The following is a 17,479-nucleotide window of genomic DNA, read 5'->3' on the forward strand; positions in this document are numbered from 1 at the left end:
GCCATTACAGAAAACAAACAAGCAGACTTAACAACTCCAAAACACATATTCGCATTCACTCACAATTTGACTTTCCGTGACATTTTGAAACGGAACAGATGTAAATCTTCGATGATTAATCGTCGTTGGAAATGAAAATACTTTCCGTAAGATCTCTGTTTTTCTCTTTACGAGAAAATCGTCGCATGATCATTTAACTCGTCTGTGTTTGTCACACCACTACTGCTGTTTAGCGTATGCTTCTTTACTCTTCAATTGACAGGTGTCACATATTGACAGTTACTCATCAAAAAAATTTTCCAAAATGTGCTCGGAAGCCTTAATTACCTTTACAAATAAAAATGTTTCGTCGAAAGCTTTCTCTTTAATTTGAAGAACCCGAAGGATTTAGGGCTACAATTACGAGTTTCATTACGGGAAAATCCTCCTTGAACTTAAAAATTTGATAGCAAGTGAGTTATAAAGAAAATAAACTTTATTCAAATTAAAGAGAAAGCTTTCGCCGAAACATTTTTATTTGTCAAGGTAGTTAACTCCGGGAACATTCGAAATTGAATGGTTATCAAGCCCAGTGTTGTTTCCTCGTTCGATCGACAAAGTGAATGATGCCTCCCCCAAAAAAGGCTAGAGTAGATCCAGATGCCACTGAGGTAAATTTGAGTTGGACAGATGCCAAGCCATCTACGTCGTCGGCGATTAAGTGTGCCTGACGTTAAACTTCCTTACAATAACAATTTGCGTTTCCTCAGAAATACTGCGGTGCACATGATAAAATTTATCGCCTGAACCTGCAACAAGATTAGGCAACCGGAGAGCGCCAGCAATGTTAGCACCAGATCCTCTTCTTTGGTTTCACCGCAAACCGCAAACTCAAAAGATTGCAGGCGGGATTAATATCCGGATTAGAGAAAAAAAGCGGTTACAGGACAAAACTTTCCGGATTCAAAAGTTATCGTATTCAAAGTTCCCACTTTAAATTCCGGATTCAAAATCTCCGGAGACACGACCAAACCGGGGAGTTTTTATTTCGGATTCTTCCACTTTCGTGTCAACGGCAAAATCAATCCGGTACTAAAACGTTTCGGATTCATCACGAATCCGGAACAATTTCTTTTAGTGTAAACCTAGTCTGAAAGGTCACAGTGGTTTTGAAAACATTTTAAATCGACTTATAAACCAAACTTTGTAACAATTTGACGATAGTTCTTATCCTTACGTAGATGCGAAACAATTTCACTTAGCCTCGTTTTCAACTCGCAATTCCACGCTAAATACCTCGCTTCCTTAACCAATCAGAATGCAAGATTGTATTCAATGATGCGATCCTAACGTGAATTGTTATCAAAACAGACAGTAAATGTTACAAAAGTCTCCACATCAAAATGCCAGTCACGTTGTTATGAAAGAATTATTAATAAAAGCATAAGGAGACTTAGATACTGAGTTGATTCACAAAAATCCACACGAAAATCAAAAGGATGAAACTTATACTTAAGCAACAGATAAGATTATCATCTTAAAAGTTAAATTCATTCAGTTGGCATACTGTCTCCTGATTTTGATTAAAAGATTTTTGTGAGGATAAGAGGATTTATTAAAATTTCAATCAATACTGATAGTAATTATGTTATTATATTACAATAATATCCACACAAAAAGGCAATTTTACATTCTTATTAAACAGTGGAGAATAGCATGAAGACACACTGACTTGTTTCACAAAATTTCACATCAAGAGGAAAAAAAGATGCAACTTTTAATGAAGAAAAGAGTCATCTTGGGAGTTGTTTCAGTCTATTTGTACATCAAGTAGTCAAGCAGATTCATTGCTAAAGGATCGTGCCTAACTTTCATATAAATCCATATCAATTATATAAATCATTTAAATCTTAATCAATATTGACAAACTGATAACAGTCAATACTTCTATCTTAAGGAAGAGGATAAAGCCACACACATGAATTTCTAATTAATGGTGAATAAAATCATTGAGACACTTATCTATAATAACAATAATAATCATAATGATATATGTTAATTGAAGCTCCCCCAAACGGGCTTTTCAGCCGCAATATAGACTAACTAAGTGCTTGAAAATCCCCACTGGCAGGAGGCAGACCAGTGAGCTATTTAGAGAGTGCAGCCGAGGAGTTGAGCTAGGGGCAACGGAGAACAAATCCAGTGAGTGGCAGGGTGGAGGACTTGAACCCAGGACACTGAATTGCAAGTCCAGCACCCTAACCACTCGGCCACGCTGTCTCCTCATTTGTTAACAAACTTCCACAGGAAAAGAAAGAAAATGATATAATTCTTTGTTAAAAAACATTAATTTTCTAATTGAACTTAATTTACACTAATTTAAAGTAGTCATACTTTTAAATGAATTGTTACCCTTCACTCACTCAGAAACATCCATTTGCCGTAATGGATTATTATAATTTCAATTATTACTAAAAGTAGTTGCATATTTGAAATCAGGACTGAGAATTCTTGTCAGCAATGAACAGGAAATTTCTATTTATTACAAAAGGTAAACTGTCTTAGCCAATCACATTTCAAAAATTTCTCACCCTGAGGCATCTGATAAAACCTGTTACACATTAATTATGTGAAGGTGATAAAATAGAGTGTTGACATACCTGAGCATTGTTCCACTAATGATATTACTATCAGAAAAATGATTTGTGGCTGAAGCATCCCTTCAGGAAAATAAAGTAACTTTTTCAATAATATCAATGAAAGCCGTAATCTTATTTGTTTATCACTTGTGTAAACCTCAAGTTAACAGTTTTTAGTTCGTCAAAAAATTAAGTGAAAAAAACCACATCAATGTAGGACACTTACTAAAAGATGGAGGCGTCAACTAAATTTTTTTCTGGTTATGTGATGATAATTCAAAAGCACATTTGTTGGCTTCACTTAGTTTCCTGCAAAGTGGTTATCACATCATGAGGAGGTTCATAAAAACACATGGGATTCATATCCACCTTATCACATGCTCAAGTTTGATTGCGTAAAACATTGACCGATGCCCTTTATGATCCGTTGGCTCTCGCATTGTTATTGTAATTAGTTTAAGTTTAATGTTTAAGTTAACGCTTAAGTTAATGTTTAAGTTTAATGTTTAAGTTTAAGTTTTAGTTTAATGGCACATTACAAAGCTTAGCTGACTATAATTGTTTGCTGCTTAAACTAAGTACATACAAAAGCATTGCCAAAAAAGTGTAAAATGTTCATTTCTCTATTTCAAGCTCTCTGTGACCTTGCAAATTGGTATCTCTGCCATGCATTGTGATATCATTCATTTTTACTCGATACATTCAATTTTCCCTGACAGCGAAAGTAAAGACACTGATTAATCATTTATCTCAGTACAGTTCTGGTCATTTTTAGTGTTGAGTAAAACCTGGAAAATATTTATCTGAATTTCACTCAAAGTACATTGATTCTGGAACTGAAAAATACACCTTGTTGGCTACAATATCTAGTTTTTAAAAATGTAAAAATCTCTGTGGACCTCTACTCTTCATAGGGGTAATTTGTGAATGAAGCTCAAGTATAATCCAGAAATCACGAAGGGAAAGAACTCAGTATGAACTCTGTATCAAGTGCAAATTAATGTCAAACTACTAGGATACTCCAAAAAATAAAAAATTGAGTAGACGTGAAAACGACTGGATTCGTTGCTTATAAATATTAGAACGACCTTACTGTTCGTCTAATGGTCATCAATGTTTCCATACTCCAACTCATCCTTCAAAATGTCACCAATCTTTAGAGATAGAGTGGCAGCCGCCAATTCCAGCCCTTGGATGCTGACTGTCTTCTTTGGCGTTACGCGAGGCTTACCCATGACAAAAGAAACGTATTGACCTTTGAATTCTTCTCCCACCTTACGAGCATATCCTTTGGAAATTATTTCAGACATAGAGCTGCAGTGGTCTGTGTAATATCTGGCATCAGACACCAGACGCTTCCCAAGGCTATGAAGGTGCTTCTCTGCTTACGCATAGTTGTTTGGGAGCGGAATGTTCTGATGTTTAAATGGGAGAGGCATCTTGTAATGCCTGTCCTCTACATAGACAACACCATTTTCCGCTCCGACGAAGGGCTAACGCTCGAAACGTCAGCTTTTGTAATCGTTACGTAATCGTTACGGTGGCCAATTTACCATTTCAACTTTGATGATGTAAAGATGAAATAAACAATTTAATAGAAGAGAAAAATCGAGTTTCCAGATGGGATTTGAACCCACTAGATCACGGAGGGTCGTGGGTTCAAATCCCATCTGGAAACTCAACTTTGTTGATATACCGTATTTATTCGCCTATAAGCCGAGCGATTTTTCCAACAAATTAAACTGAGAACAGGTAAATTCTCGCCAAGGTAGGGGCTTCGGCTTATAGCCGAGTATTTTCGCCAAAAAATATTTACGGGTGCTTAACAAGATTCAAAATTCAATGTTTATTCGACTATAAGCCGAGCGATTATCAACAAACACAAATTTCCGAGATCACGAAAGGTAGGTACATGTAAATCATTATTGGTCATTGACTTTAATTTATGTGGTGGCTCCTAAAGGAGCCGTTTTGTTTGTGAAGTTTAAGTTTGTGACATTGAAGTTTTAAGTCATCGTCGTCTTCTTCGCTGTCAGTCTCAAACTCATCCTCCATGTCATCATCAGCTACCTCAGGCATTTCATCGTTGTAGATGGCGTCGTCTTCTGTTCCATCGAGAGCGTTTGAGATCTCGCACGTTTTGAACGATCTTCTCACCATCTCTTCCGGAATCTCTTCCCATGACTGGTTCACCCAACGAAGGACCAGGTTTTTCGACGGGGCCTTCTTCTTTCCCGCTGGCGTGTACTCGAAGGGACCTGTCATCATCCAGTTAAGGTACTTTCGCCGCATGTTGTCCTTGAATGGTTTGTTGAGGCATTTGTCTAATGGCTGCAGGACTGGAGTCAGGCCGCCTGGAATAACAGCTACGTCAATCTTGCGCTGTTGTAGGTCTGCTTTCACCTACTCTGTCAGATGGGCTCGGAAAGAATCCCATACAAGCAGTGACCGTTCATCGCGAGGATTCCGTGGCAAACAGGTACGAATCCACTCATTCACTCCTGAAATAAATAACAGAATACCCAATTAGTATAAATTGACAGAATGCGAAGATCAGTCATTTGAGCATAACATCAATTAGCAGTGAGCTATGAAATAGAAATGTGACAAATTCCTACCTTTTTCATCCATCCAGCCCTTCTTGTGGAACGATACTCGAACAGTGTCTGGAACAGCGAGGTCTCTTGGAGTGCGAACACCTTTGAAGATCACGGAAGGTGGAAGTTGTTTGCCATCGGCGGCGAATGCGAGTGTGACTGTAAAGCTCCTCTTCTCGGTGCCGCAAGACTTCACTGGAACTGTTCTGCTGCCACGGAATTCAAGGGTTCTGCTCGATGGAAGCTCTAATCGCATAGGAGTTTCATCCATATTGAACAGCCTGGAGAGCGAATGGCCATACCGCTGCCAAAGTGCGATCTCGAACCGATGGAACTGGATGATCTTTTCTTCCAGATCTTGTGGGAGTCACTGGGCCAGGGTTGTCTTAGTGCGAAGGCTGATGGAATGGCGCTTTTTCCATCTCTGGTACCAACCCAGTGAGACTTTGAAGTCTGGATCACTGCTCAACTCCTTCGCTTTTAGCCGTAGAATTAATCCGCTTACAGCAATTCCTGTAAAATATAAAAGAGATCAATTGTTTGACTTGTTTTGACAGCATGAAAAACTGGCCAATCAGAAGCGGTCATTCCCACGGTTTGTGTAAACATTACAACACGATCTGACAGATATCAGTTGATCGAAGCTTTTCATTGTTTGAAAGAAGCGAAAGACTTACCTTGACTCCCCTGCTCTGAAAACCAGTCCAGTAGTGTTTGATCCAATTCAGGATACTTTGACAAAAAGCAGCCCATCGTCTTTCGCTTTGCTGACATTTTAAGCTCACCATCAAACAGGTTCGCTTGATCTTTTCGCCAGTGACGCACCATCGATTCACTGATTCCGTAATCTCTAGCGATCTCGGAGTTGTTCTCGACGGCCTCTGCTTCAGCAAAGACTTTTAGTTTGAACGCTAAGTTGTATGAAGAATGACGAACTTTCGGCATGATGATCGATTACGATAACTTTGAAAGAGAGCGATTGTTTGAGACAGGATTCTGAACTCAGGTGAATGTTTTGTTATGTCGCGCATGGTTCTATTTATTTACACATTAAATTCAACTTATCTGTGATTTGTTGTTACTTTCAATTAAACGACCAATAACAACTGAGTGAATAACCTACTTTTTGGTTGCATGTTTCCCGAGAGGGAAGCTCCCTTTGTTTTCGGTTTATGTTAATTCATCTCAGTTAACGACACGCGTGGAGTACTTTGCAATTATTAGGTCTCGGCTTATAGCCGAATGTTTTGTGTTTATTTTTTATATCAATGCAACAGCTGCTGACATGAAGAAGTTTAGGGTCTCGGCTTATAGGCGAATAAATACGGTATCCAAATTATTTCGTTACTCCCACCGACGCAGCCCCAAACAGTTTCTTTCGAAACTATCAGCCTTTAACCATTTTCCTTTGTTTGGTAGAGCTTGATCATCCCGTGACAATGCTGTCCCTTTTTCTTTCTTGGAGAAGTGCAATTCAAACATTCGCTGGACTGCCTGTGGTTTAATCTGTTCCTTAACAATTCTTGGCGGGACCACATATTCACGGGGTGATGAGGAGCCTTCTTGTTGATCAACATATATTCAGATGCACGCAATGCTTTGAGAAGAGAAGATAGGGCCATTTATGTACCATCGAAGGAGCGAGTATACTGCGTATGGATCTGAATCCTCAACGTAAACAATTTCTTTAGGTCGTAAGGCACTTGGACGATTTAATACAATTAGAATTAGAAGCCCCACTTTGATGTCTTCCGTGTAGGGGGTATTTCGGGACTAACTTTTTTTTAATGAGACATCTTACTAGTCACGTCAGGCTGTAGTATTTATATTTCGTTGGGGTCCACTGGAATGGTAGGGCGTGTGAATGTTCTGGGTAAGTCTAACAAAACATCTTCCTAGCTGGCTACCACTAATCCTTCGATAGCCTTTATTCTCACGCTACGTGTTCCGTGGATCGTTGTAAGAATTAGGTCAGTGTTACTCCCTTCAACACCGAGTAACTTTTCTGATTTCTCCTTGACGAATGTTCCGCCACTGGCATTGTCCAGCACGGCGTAAACTTTTATCCTCTTGGCTGGGTTCTCCTAGTGAACTAACCAGACAGGCAATATCCCCATGTTGATTGGTACGTCTCCAGGTTCGATCATGTTGCAGGTTGCAGTGTGACTTGTACTAACTCAAGGTTTGTCTCCAGATTGATTCTTGTCACTCGTGTCGTTCGATCTCTTTAGTCAATCGTTGGGTGGTGCTAATTGCAAGTTTTACATTTCAGCCTTTCCTGGCAGTGCTTTGCAATGCGCTGATCACTAAAACAACCAAAGTATACCTTCTTCTCCAAAACAAAGTTTCGCCAATCACTCAAAGATTTCTTCAAAAAGTATTCGCACTCATTCAGATTGTTGCATAAATACCACGTTTCTTGTCTTTTTCTCAACTTAAAGGGAGTCGGCTTGTCTCGCTCTTCGCGATTTTACTTGCCAACACTTTCTTCCGAGAAAACAGGATATATGGCAAGTTCGGCTTTTTCTTGCACAAATTGTGAAAACTCCTCAAAGTCAGCGATTCTTCCTTTGACACTCATGGTCCCACTGTTGTTTTCGGTCCATTTACTTCTGTGTCGAGCTAACTTTTCCAACTGTTGTCTTAGTACGTGAGCAGTGTTTAAATCACCCATATGTGATCTGCCTTTCATCGTGGACTTTACTTGATCAAGGGTGATAGAGAAATCTTGGAGAGCTGAGCCATTGTTAGGTGTGATTGGTGTCCGGGAAGATAGCTTCTTGATATGGGCGTTAGCTATCTTCAATGGATCGCCGAATTTTCTCTTTAACAGCCCCTTAGCTTCTTCTTAGCATCCTTCTGATTTAGACAGCTGTGAATAACTTCTTTAACTTTATCCGAGATGTACTGGCCAAGAAAATACAAACTTTCACAGGAGTCTTCAACCTTTACTTCGATCAATGTTTCAAAGGCTGTCAAGACTTCGCTTGCTGCGTATCTATAGTTTGAGACGATTCCGTTTGCTTTTTTGGAATGTCAAAAATAACCTGAAATGTAGTCTCCTTGAGTTGGTTATGAGTTAGATGACAAGTACTTTGAGTAGCCTTAAAAGCCATATAAATACTGTGGTGTTTGTTTAATCCCCATCGGTTGATCTCCAGCGGAATATATGACCGCATGCTGGGTTTGATATGATCTGTACCTAAAGGCTGTCCGTGGGGGTGTGTAGTATTTCCCATACCTGCAATACCTCTAGAGGTTTCAAGGAAGAACGCTTCATCTGCTTATGTACATGCCATAATCGGGGTCTTGTACAGGGGTCCTTTCTGTTTTACTGTATATGTTGCGAGGGGATTTGCTTGAGTGGGACCTTATGGCCTTGATACATACATGTGAGTAGAGCTTACATGGAGTGACATTGGAGCAGATACTGAACTTGAGAAGCTAACTGGTGATATAACACCAAATAATTCCGTATCCTTTGAAGACGAACGTGAACGCGACACTTCGAAACTGATCTCTTCAAAACAAACCGAAGATTTCCTGTTGACTTTTTCCATATCCGTAGTCAACCTTGACAGCCATAAATCCGTCGGAAACCCGCCGAAAAATGGAGTGAACCACAGTTATCGTGCAGGTTAAACCATAATCCGTAGAAAAACTTCCGTGAGGCTGAGTTGAAACTGTTGCCGCGAACGGTGACAAACCGTGTAAAATGAAATCTTCACGAAGGCTTTGAGAAAACTCACCCTAAACGTTACAATCCATAACGTAACTTTAAGACCGCAAAAACTGAACGATATATAGAGAGAAGTAGAGAGAGGTTTTGATTCGGTAGCCTCGTGGCACTGTTCGAAGAGGCCGCTATCGCACATGCACGAAAACTTAAAAGTCCCGTACAGCAACCCAGGCGATGGCCGTGCGTTGATCAGCCGCAACAGGCATTGCAGACCATCAAGTTCATGGCTTAAATCTTCATTTGAAAGTTCACGGTATTAGAGGCCTTTTTTTCATACTGCTTGATAAGCAGAGAAATAAACAAAGAGAAAATGTTTCCACTTATTTCTTGATGGAGTGATTGTTCACTCAGTTGTTACTTGATATCTATTTTCAGCAGTGCAATGGCTGGTTATTGAATATGTAAAAATATAAAAACTGTATGAGGAGCAATTTATTGAATATGTATAAATATGTTGAAGCAGGTGAGTTTGTTCCATGATGACTGTATGAGGAGCAATTTATCCTTGATAAAAAGAAAGGTCTTCAAGATTCTTTGATTTTTATTGATGCTGAGCAGCTACAGTGTATTTAATTTTATAATTTTGGAGGGTCTATCTAGTTGAATGTCTTTAGAAATAAAAAATGGCGACCAACTTTTTGGGATTGGCTACCTTTTTAAAATATTTAGGAGCAAAGTGGCATTTAAAAAACGCTAATTTTACGCCCTACACCGATTTTCTAAATTTTTTTTGGAAAATAATACTTGTCTAATTCCAACTAATGTTATGAAGATATCTATCACATGTTACCAGTTCGAAAACACATCATATATATTGAAGAAATCTTGCTTTTTTTTTGACCAAATTCATCCCTCGCTGTCACCTCGCGAAATGAACTCCGCCATGTTCCTTTCCATTCTTCTTGTGACCAAACGGAACGGCCCAGTATTCATTGAAAAACGTAACGGTTAACCACATGGCGTCTACACGTGGAAAGCCTACCCGTAGACCCCAGTAGGAGCCTTTGCGGCCCGCACACCCCCAGCATGGGGGGGGAAGGTAACAAAGCTACCAGCTATTTCTTATTTTTTACCTCCTATCCAAAACATTTAGCAAGAACCCTCTACTGTATGATTATAGTTACGTCGAATAGTCCTCCTTGAAAGGGGATCAATTTTTTTTAAAAGATGACAGCCAGAAGCGATAATTTTCTTCCGGATATTGCTCGTATTCGTTACGTCGAATAGTCCTCTATGAAAGCTGATCAATTTTTTTTAAAAGATGACCGCCAGAAGCGATAATTTTCTTCCGGATATTGCTCATAACATAACACTCTTTCAAAGCCATGCACATTCCGTTTGTCGTAAAATTTTTCGTTAAGAACATTTGATGCAAACATCATCAAAATGTGCGATACATGATTTTTGAGCTTACGTATTAAAAACTACATTACTATAGCCAACGAGGTGCATAGTGTCAGTTCCAGAATCGGTGTACTTTTGGAGAAATTCAGATAAGCCCTCTTCCTATCTCACCCTAACATAGAAAATGACCGAAACTGTACCGAGATAAAATAATTGATTGGTGTGTTCACATTCACTCTCCGGGAAAATTGATTGCATCAAAGTAAAGACAAATAATGTCACCATGTATGGTAGGAGTACAAATTTGATACAGAGATGAACATTTCCTACTTTCTTGGCGAAGTTTTTAAATTGAAAATGAGTCCCCCTGGCCGCCAACAAGCAGCCGTTATTACCACGGAAACAAGAATGCGACAACCTTTAAAAAGGGCATTTTTGTGCATCCCCTCTGGATGCCTAACGGTGTGCAGAATTTGAAGAGGGGGGCTGAAAATGTTCAATTTCTCAAGATGTTTGAATCTTACAGAGACTAGCTCTTAAGGTTTTTAGAAGTTTTTAGAACTTCCTTAAATGATTGCCAGCCATTAAGTAGCCAAATGTCTCATCCTATTCCTTACTCTAAAGACAGGTGGTGAGGTCAACTTTACCTCCCGTAATATTGTGCAAAGTGCGTTTTCCGTCTTTGGTTCATCTTGATCTGTTTTTGTCCTGTTCTTCTCTTTTCAACTTTTCATTTAGGTGACAAATTTTGGAATTCAAGATGCGAAATACCTCTTTCAAGAAGGTCGGCTTGGAGCAAAGTAGCATAATTCTAAATTTAGATCTCATAAACAAAACATCTTTAAGTTTTATTACCTTCATGCCTGTTTACTCTGGAGCAGCAAGCAGAATACTAGGTTTCATTCATCCTGGTAATTAAAAAACGAACACGTTACTTCAGATGCAGACGAGCAATCCACATGGGGTTTTTTTCATATGGTTAAAATTTGCAAAGTTCCTAGCCCCATGCCACATGGGCGAGGTACTACTATTTGTGTTTAAATTAACAAACTGGGTGGAGGGCCTCGCTCTTCTTTTCAAATCCGCTACATCTCAAATGGCCAAAACATGATCCTCATCGTGCACCAATTTCTCTCTCTATAGTAGGTCATTTTGTGTTCCTGAAAAGTGGTACGTAATGGGACCTCGGTCGATTTGACGCAAAAGACCTGAACTTTGTTTCAATTACAACTGTTCACAAAAGAATGAATTCATTCTAAGCCACCTTTCCAGTGAAGATTCTGGCTCAAACAATCGTTTTAAACTCACTGGTAGACATAACGCTTTTGAAATCTTAGCCTAAAACTTTTTGCTTTCCATTTACCAAAATTATAAAAAGGAAGTAAAAAGACCAAGCCTCTTTAAATTTTCATCATTGATATGGGAAAGACGTTCTTAAAGCTGAGTTTTTCTTTTAATGATAAAAATTCAAAGAACATTTTACTTCCAGTTCTTTCTTTACAATAGGTCATTTTACGACTATAACATAAAATGGAAGCTCGGTCATACTTTATTCCGGAGAACTGAAGATACTTTCTTAACACAGCTCTGCACTAAAGAATAAACTCATTCTTAGTCGCGTTTATTGTGAAGATAATGGCTGTCTCAGGCAACTGTGTCTTAAAATAGGTGGTATACACCACGCGTTTAAACCTCTCAGGTTTGAACTCATCGTTTTTCATCTACTAACATGGTGAACTCGCTAGTATGAAGACCAAAACTTTCTAAACATTATCACTGTGAAACGGGAAAGCGTCCTTAAAGTTTTTAATTTGTTTTTTTTTTGTATTTAAAAAAATTAAAATTCAAAGTAATATTTTACCAGCGAAAACAGGCCGCATCAATACTCGCACCGTGCATTTATAATCATAAAAAAATAAAATGAAAGTGTGCATTTACCTTTCAAAGTTGAGTTTCTTCTTCAACGATGGAGTAATTTTCTCCCGAACTTAAGGCTTGAGAAGCGCACAGGAAGCTTAAAGTACAAGCATTATTTTGGCATACGGTCAAAACAAATACGTATAAAGTGTTGGAAAACCAATTATCGCGGCTTTTGAAACAAAAGAGCAAAGGTTTTCAAGCATATCAAGTTTCGCTTTTAATGAAAATAAGCACAGACCAGCTGAAACCAGATGAGCACAGAATTGACTTTATCCGCGGGAAGAGTCCATTTATCATCAATCATTTTTAAACTTTGTCCGAACCTATAAGTCTATTTTAACTTATTAGAGCAGAGCTCACAAAGCCAGCGTAGCTTCATACTCATACAATTTAACAATTGGTTCATGCTTCAGCGTGCTCTACCGAGTTATGGAGCAGGAGGGAAGTTTGGAGAGCACGAAAGAAGGGTAAGAGGTGCCCGAGGCGATAGCCGAGGGCAACTCTAGCTTCTTGAGTGCTCTCCAAACTTCCCAAGTGCTCCATAACTCAATAGTGTACAGCTAAAAGCATGACCGCAGTTCATACATATGTTTCATATGTTTGTTGTTGTTTGATTATCATCTACGGGTTTATGTCGAATTAATTTGATGGCCTGCTCCCAGTTGGCTTGTTAGCTCAATTGGTAGAGCGCTGCACTAGTATCGCAGAGGTCAGTGGTTCGAATCCCGTACAGGCCTGAAATTTTTTTCAGGTCTGATTTTCACTATTGCTCAAATAGTGCTTTACTGCGAAGGATCGTTCACATATACGTCTCATAACCGCAGTTCATACATATGTTTCATATGTTTGTTGTTGTTTGATTATCATCTACGGGTTTATGTCGAATTAATTTGTTGGCCTGCTCCCAGTTGGCTTGTTAGCTCAATTGGTAGAGCGCTGCACTAGTATCGCAGAGGTCAGTGGTTCGAATCCCGTACAGGCCTGAAATTTTTTTCAGGTCTGATTTTCACTATTGCTCAAATAGTGCTTTACTGCGAAGGATCGTTCACACATACGTCTCATAACCGCAGTTCATACATATGTTTCATATGTTTGTTGTTGTTTAAAATAGGAAATAGTTTTTATTTCAAGTTTTCTGTTTAAGGCTCGAGCTTTATTTTACTGCAGTTTAAATACTTAATACTTTATTTTTAAAAAAGAAATCAAGCTCAAGAATGGAACTTTTATTTAACAATTATTTCCTGATTAAGTATAAAATTCTCCTAACGACAGAGAAGAAACTCTACGGTTTAATTGGTTATTTACAACACGCCACCTGTTTCTCTGAGAAAACAAACACTTCGCGCAAGAGAAGAGTTAACATAAGTCAAAATGCTTCAAAAAGTATATCGATTACCGAAAATAGACCATTGCAAAACGGTCTGAGTAAACACTGAGAACAGTATAACTGTCGTGACTATACTGAACTACATTGTTGTAGTCGAATTTGTACGCTTTACGTACCTATGATTGACATCATGTGATAATGACGTAATTCGACACCTCGTGTTGTTGTTGTTTTTTGGCTTTGGTTTTAGTCGCCATTTTCGGTTAATGTAAAGATTCGTTTGGAATCAAAATACAGTTCTCAAACATCAAAGAGTGTTTGGTCAATGGTACGATCACCTTAGGTGACAATTTCAATGGTCCTTCGAGCAGGATGGAATCACGATGTGGTGAACTAGTAAAATGGCAAAAAAATTTGATCGATCTGGGCGATCGCGAGGAAGCACATAGAATGGAAAATCCCGAAGAAGTATTGGAACCAAAGGAACTGGAGGTTAGTCAACAGATAGCCTCAGAACAGTCAGTAACACTAAAAAACAAGAGATCTGTAGTTAGGCGGAAGATTACTATCCACTTGAAAGCGTTGTCATCAGAAATAGGGCAGTTTGGAAGTAAATTCCGAATTCGAAGAATAGAGTCCTAAAGTGTGACGTCACGTTGCCATGACAGCATTTTTTTCTGGTCTAAACAGTTTAAACTCATACTTCAAACATGGCGTCTTTATCGATATGCTCACTCGTTTCTTTCTTTTCTGGAGAGCGGAAATCGCTTGATCGCGGAGAAAACCACTTCAAATCCGACCATGTCCAAAGCTTTATTTATTCCAGGGGAGTCATCAAAGGTGAAGTCCAAGCAAGCATGAAAAATAAGGACTACAAAGTCACAGTAAGTTGCCAATTTGGGATCACAACACGTATGTTCAATTCGAAGAACTCCCAACCCCGATTTCACCTCCAATTTAATGTTTATATTGCGGAATATATATTGCAACTTACGTGTCTGTTTCGAATTATCTTTTTATCAGATTTATCTCGATGAAAACCTTGAAATAAAAAACACAGAATGCGAGTGTCCTCGCGGCGAGTTCAAGTGCAGTCACGCGGCAGCCATATTTATTTATGGCATCCATACCCTTAGCAGGACGGACCTGGAATGCCAATGGAAACGAAAGCGAAAGGCAGAAAGCGTACAGTCTGCAAGCCAGATGTTTCCAGCGCCACCGAATAAGAAGGATTACAGCCCTTTGGCGCGCGATCCTAGCCGAGAAGATCGGATGTGGCTGTACAGCGAACTAAAGCGCTATGGCAAATTTACAGGGACCTGCTGGATCTTGAGTCCCGAACCACAACCTGCTACCCCTCTCCCGATCAAGACGATTGAGGATATCATTTACTCAGAAGGTTTCCTTATGGCATCTACGAAGGAAAAACAATTAGAGTACTTGATTGAGAATGCCAAAGTAGAGGAGAGAACCATAAATGTTGTGAGCACCCTCACGGCTGGCCAGCGAAACAGCCCTGCATGGCACCAAGCTCGTAGAGGCCGCCTGACTGCCAGTAATTTTGGCTCCGTCCTCCAGGCAAAAAGAGTTACACCGTCTCTTATCAAGCGACTACTTGGGGAATACAACTTGAGTGGAGTTAAAGCAATTGCATGGGGACAGGACAATGAGACTGAGGCCCTGAAATCCTTCACCAACATCACAAACTTTACACCTGTACAGACCGGCCTTTGGCTACACGAGTCGGGAGTTCTGGGTGCTTCCCCTGATGGACTTGTGGGAGACGACTCGGTGATTGAGTGTAAGTGCCCCTACACACATCGAAATGCGACAATCAAGGAAGCTTGTGGGCACAAAGACTTTTACTTGGAGGAGAAGGAAGGGAATTATACGCTGTCTACCACACATGTTTACTGGCATCAGTGTCAAGGCCAGATGTTCCTGACAAAGCGCAAATTCTGCTACTTTGTTGTATGGACCACAAAGGATAGTGTAGTTATCAAGATTGAACGAGATGAATCTTGGGAGCACAATATTACTATCTTGAGTGATTTTTACTTTGATCAACTATTCCCAAAGATTACCGAGGGAGAACTTTGAAAAGTGGTGCACAGATGCTGGACATAATCAGAGTGGGGGGGGGAGTGGGAGCTAATGTAAATAGGCAGTAGCTAATGTTAAAAGGTATTTTTTTAAATTTCATACATTAATTTCTTAATATAACATTACATATTCTACACTCAGATAGAGACACAAGATAAAGAACCCACATTTTTCCATTTAGCATAGTAACTTAATAATAAATTACATTCTTCCTGAAAGCAAGCTTAAACAATTTTTTTTTTGCAACCAATGGCTACTGGTAGCTGGTAACACTTATCCTGGTTACTCAACAGGGCCCAGGTACATAAAACTTATGCCACACTTAAGTAGGCTTGCATAGCAATGCAAAGGGAAGGGGTGAGAGCCAAAACAAAATCCATGCAGCACAGGTTATTTTTTCTGACTACCTCTCACCATCCCTTAAGCTAATTGAAGTGTGGCTTTAGTTTTATACACCTGGACTCAGGCTCCCAGCTTCACAGACACAAAAGTAAAACCTTTAAGCCAGCACGACTTTCACACTTGGAACTACTGGACGAAAGAATTCCATACTGGTCACATGCCCCTGACCTGGATTTAGTTGAAATGACAATTTAAGAATGTCACTGGTTTTCATTATAATCTATTTTCACAGAACACATAGTAGTTTGTATTAATGAACATAAAGGAGATGAATATCAGAAAAATGTAAAACTGACCACATCATATTTTTGACCAAAGCTATGTCAATACCATTTGATCTGTTACAGTAGGGCTTCTAGTAATACAAAAATAATATTAAAAACTCATTGTACTATAATTTAGTTGAAAAAAAGTTCTATTCAGTCAAATTCAAAGTCTTCGCAGCCATCCTTGATCAATGGATACTGCAAATTAACAAGAGCTGAGCACAGTTGGCATAGCTTGTCAGCATGGCACCTCAAAAATGCTGGGATGAAGCCAAGGATGCGAAAACTCTTAAGTATTGCATTTGCACGCTCTACGTGGATGCGACATCGAGCTATTGATTTTGTCGCCCTTGCCTCACTCTCTGTAAACTTTCCATTGTTGAGAAATGGTGGTATGTTCACTGAAACACCTCTTGGAACTACATCGCTGATGAGAAAACCTTTGTCTGCCAGAACAAGATCACCAGCACTCAAATGTTTACAAAACCCAGACTCTTTAACCATGACCTTGTCACTGACTGAGCCAGGAAAAAGATCACTAACATAGGTTATAACTCCATTTGGGGCAACCCCTATAATGACTTTGAAAGAGTTCATTCCCCTGTAGCTGGAATATGTAGCATTCTGCTGGGACATGAGCTTAGGTGCAGCAATTTCAATGTCTGTACAATCAATCACAATGCGGCAACTGCTGTACTCAGTGAAAGAAGATGGCAAACACATCTTGTTCTTTTCTCTAGATGGCACAGTTGTCATGATGTCTTTGAACAGGAGAGAATGCAGAACATGGACAAAAGTTAGTACTATGTTAGCAACAGTTGCAACACTGCATGAAAACAACTGGGCTAAATGTAGATTGGTATAATTTTGTTTCAGTTTCATCAGAGTGATAAATATCTGGTCCTCAAGTGTGATCGCCTCAACCTTCCATCCAGCATAATAGTTTATTTCACCCTTGAATCTTGAAACATATCCCACAACAATATCAAAAACATCCTTAGTGGGTAGACCTGTCTCCATCCGTATCACCTCAGGGCTCAAGCTCTTAGCAGAGTAGTGTGCACTATAGTAACTTGACACTTCCTTGTGTTTAGCAAGTTCTGTTGAAGTCATATCAAGCTCTATTGACAGCAGAGCTTCTTTGGAACTTGTCTTTTCCTCTT

General features: G+C 39.4%; 4 protein-coding genes and 1 long non-coding RNA gene across 5 annotated transcripts in view; 2 read left to right on the top strand and 3 right to left on the bottom strand.

Annotated features, from left to right (window-relative positions):
* Positions 1-17,479, bottom strand: part of LOC111319115 (inactive tyrosine-protein kinase 7) — a 344,836-nt gene that overhangs the window by 226,482 nt on the left and 100,875 nt on the right. The gene's annotated exons all lie outside the window — the stretch shown is intronic.
* LOC148720188 (matrilin-1-like) overlaps positions 1-17,479 on the top strand; it is a 208,818-nt gene that overhangs the window by 156,335 nt on the left and 35,004 nt on the right. The window lies entirely within an intron of this gene.
* On the bottom strand, positions 2,622-12,369 carry LOC148720199 (uncharacterized). The gene is made up of 4 exons (XR_015993529.1): positions 12,237-12,369; positions 11,154-11,206; positions 2,845-2,927; positions 2,622-2,699 (listed from the first exon to the last, which is right to left on the bottom strand). It is a non-coding gene; the product is annotated as an uncharacterized LOC148720199 (long non-coding RNA).
* Positions 14,175-16,447, top strand: LOC148720200 (uncharacterized). Its single transcript, XM_088739672.1, has 2 exons — positions 14,175-14,429; positions 14,569-16,447. The coding sequence occupies exons 1-2, from the start codon at positions 14,256-14,258 to the stop codon at positions 15,643-15,645; spliced, it is 1,251 nt and encodes a 416-aa protein (XP_088595798.1). The 5' UTR covers positions 14,175-14,255; the 3' UTR covers positions 15,646-16,447.
* Positions 15,718-17,479, bottom strand: part of LOC148720201 (uncharacterized) — a 2,771-nt gene continuing 1,009 nt past the window's right edge. The window contains exon 2 of the mRNA XM_088739671.1: positions 15,718-17,479. This exon is cut by the window's right edge and continues 275 nt beyond it. Within this exon, the coding sequence (XP_088595797.1) occupies positions 16,470-17,479 (1,010 nt within the window). The 3' untranslated portion in view covers positions 15,718-16,469.

Source organism: Stylophora pistillata, chromosome 11 (genome assembly GCF_964205215.1).
Source record: "Stylophora pistillata chromosome 11, jaStyPist1.2, whole genome shotgun sequence".
Classification (NCBI taxonomy): domain Eukaryota; kingdom Metazoa; phylum Cnidaria; class Anthozoa; order Scleractinia; family Pocilloporidae; genus Stylophora; species Stylophora pistillata.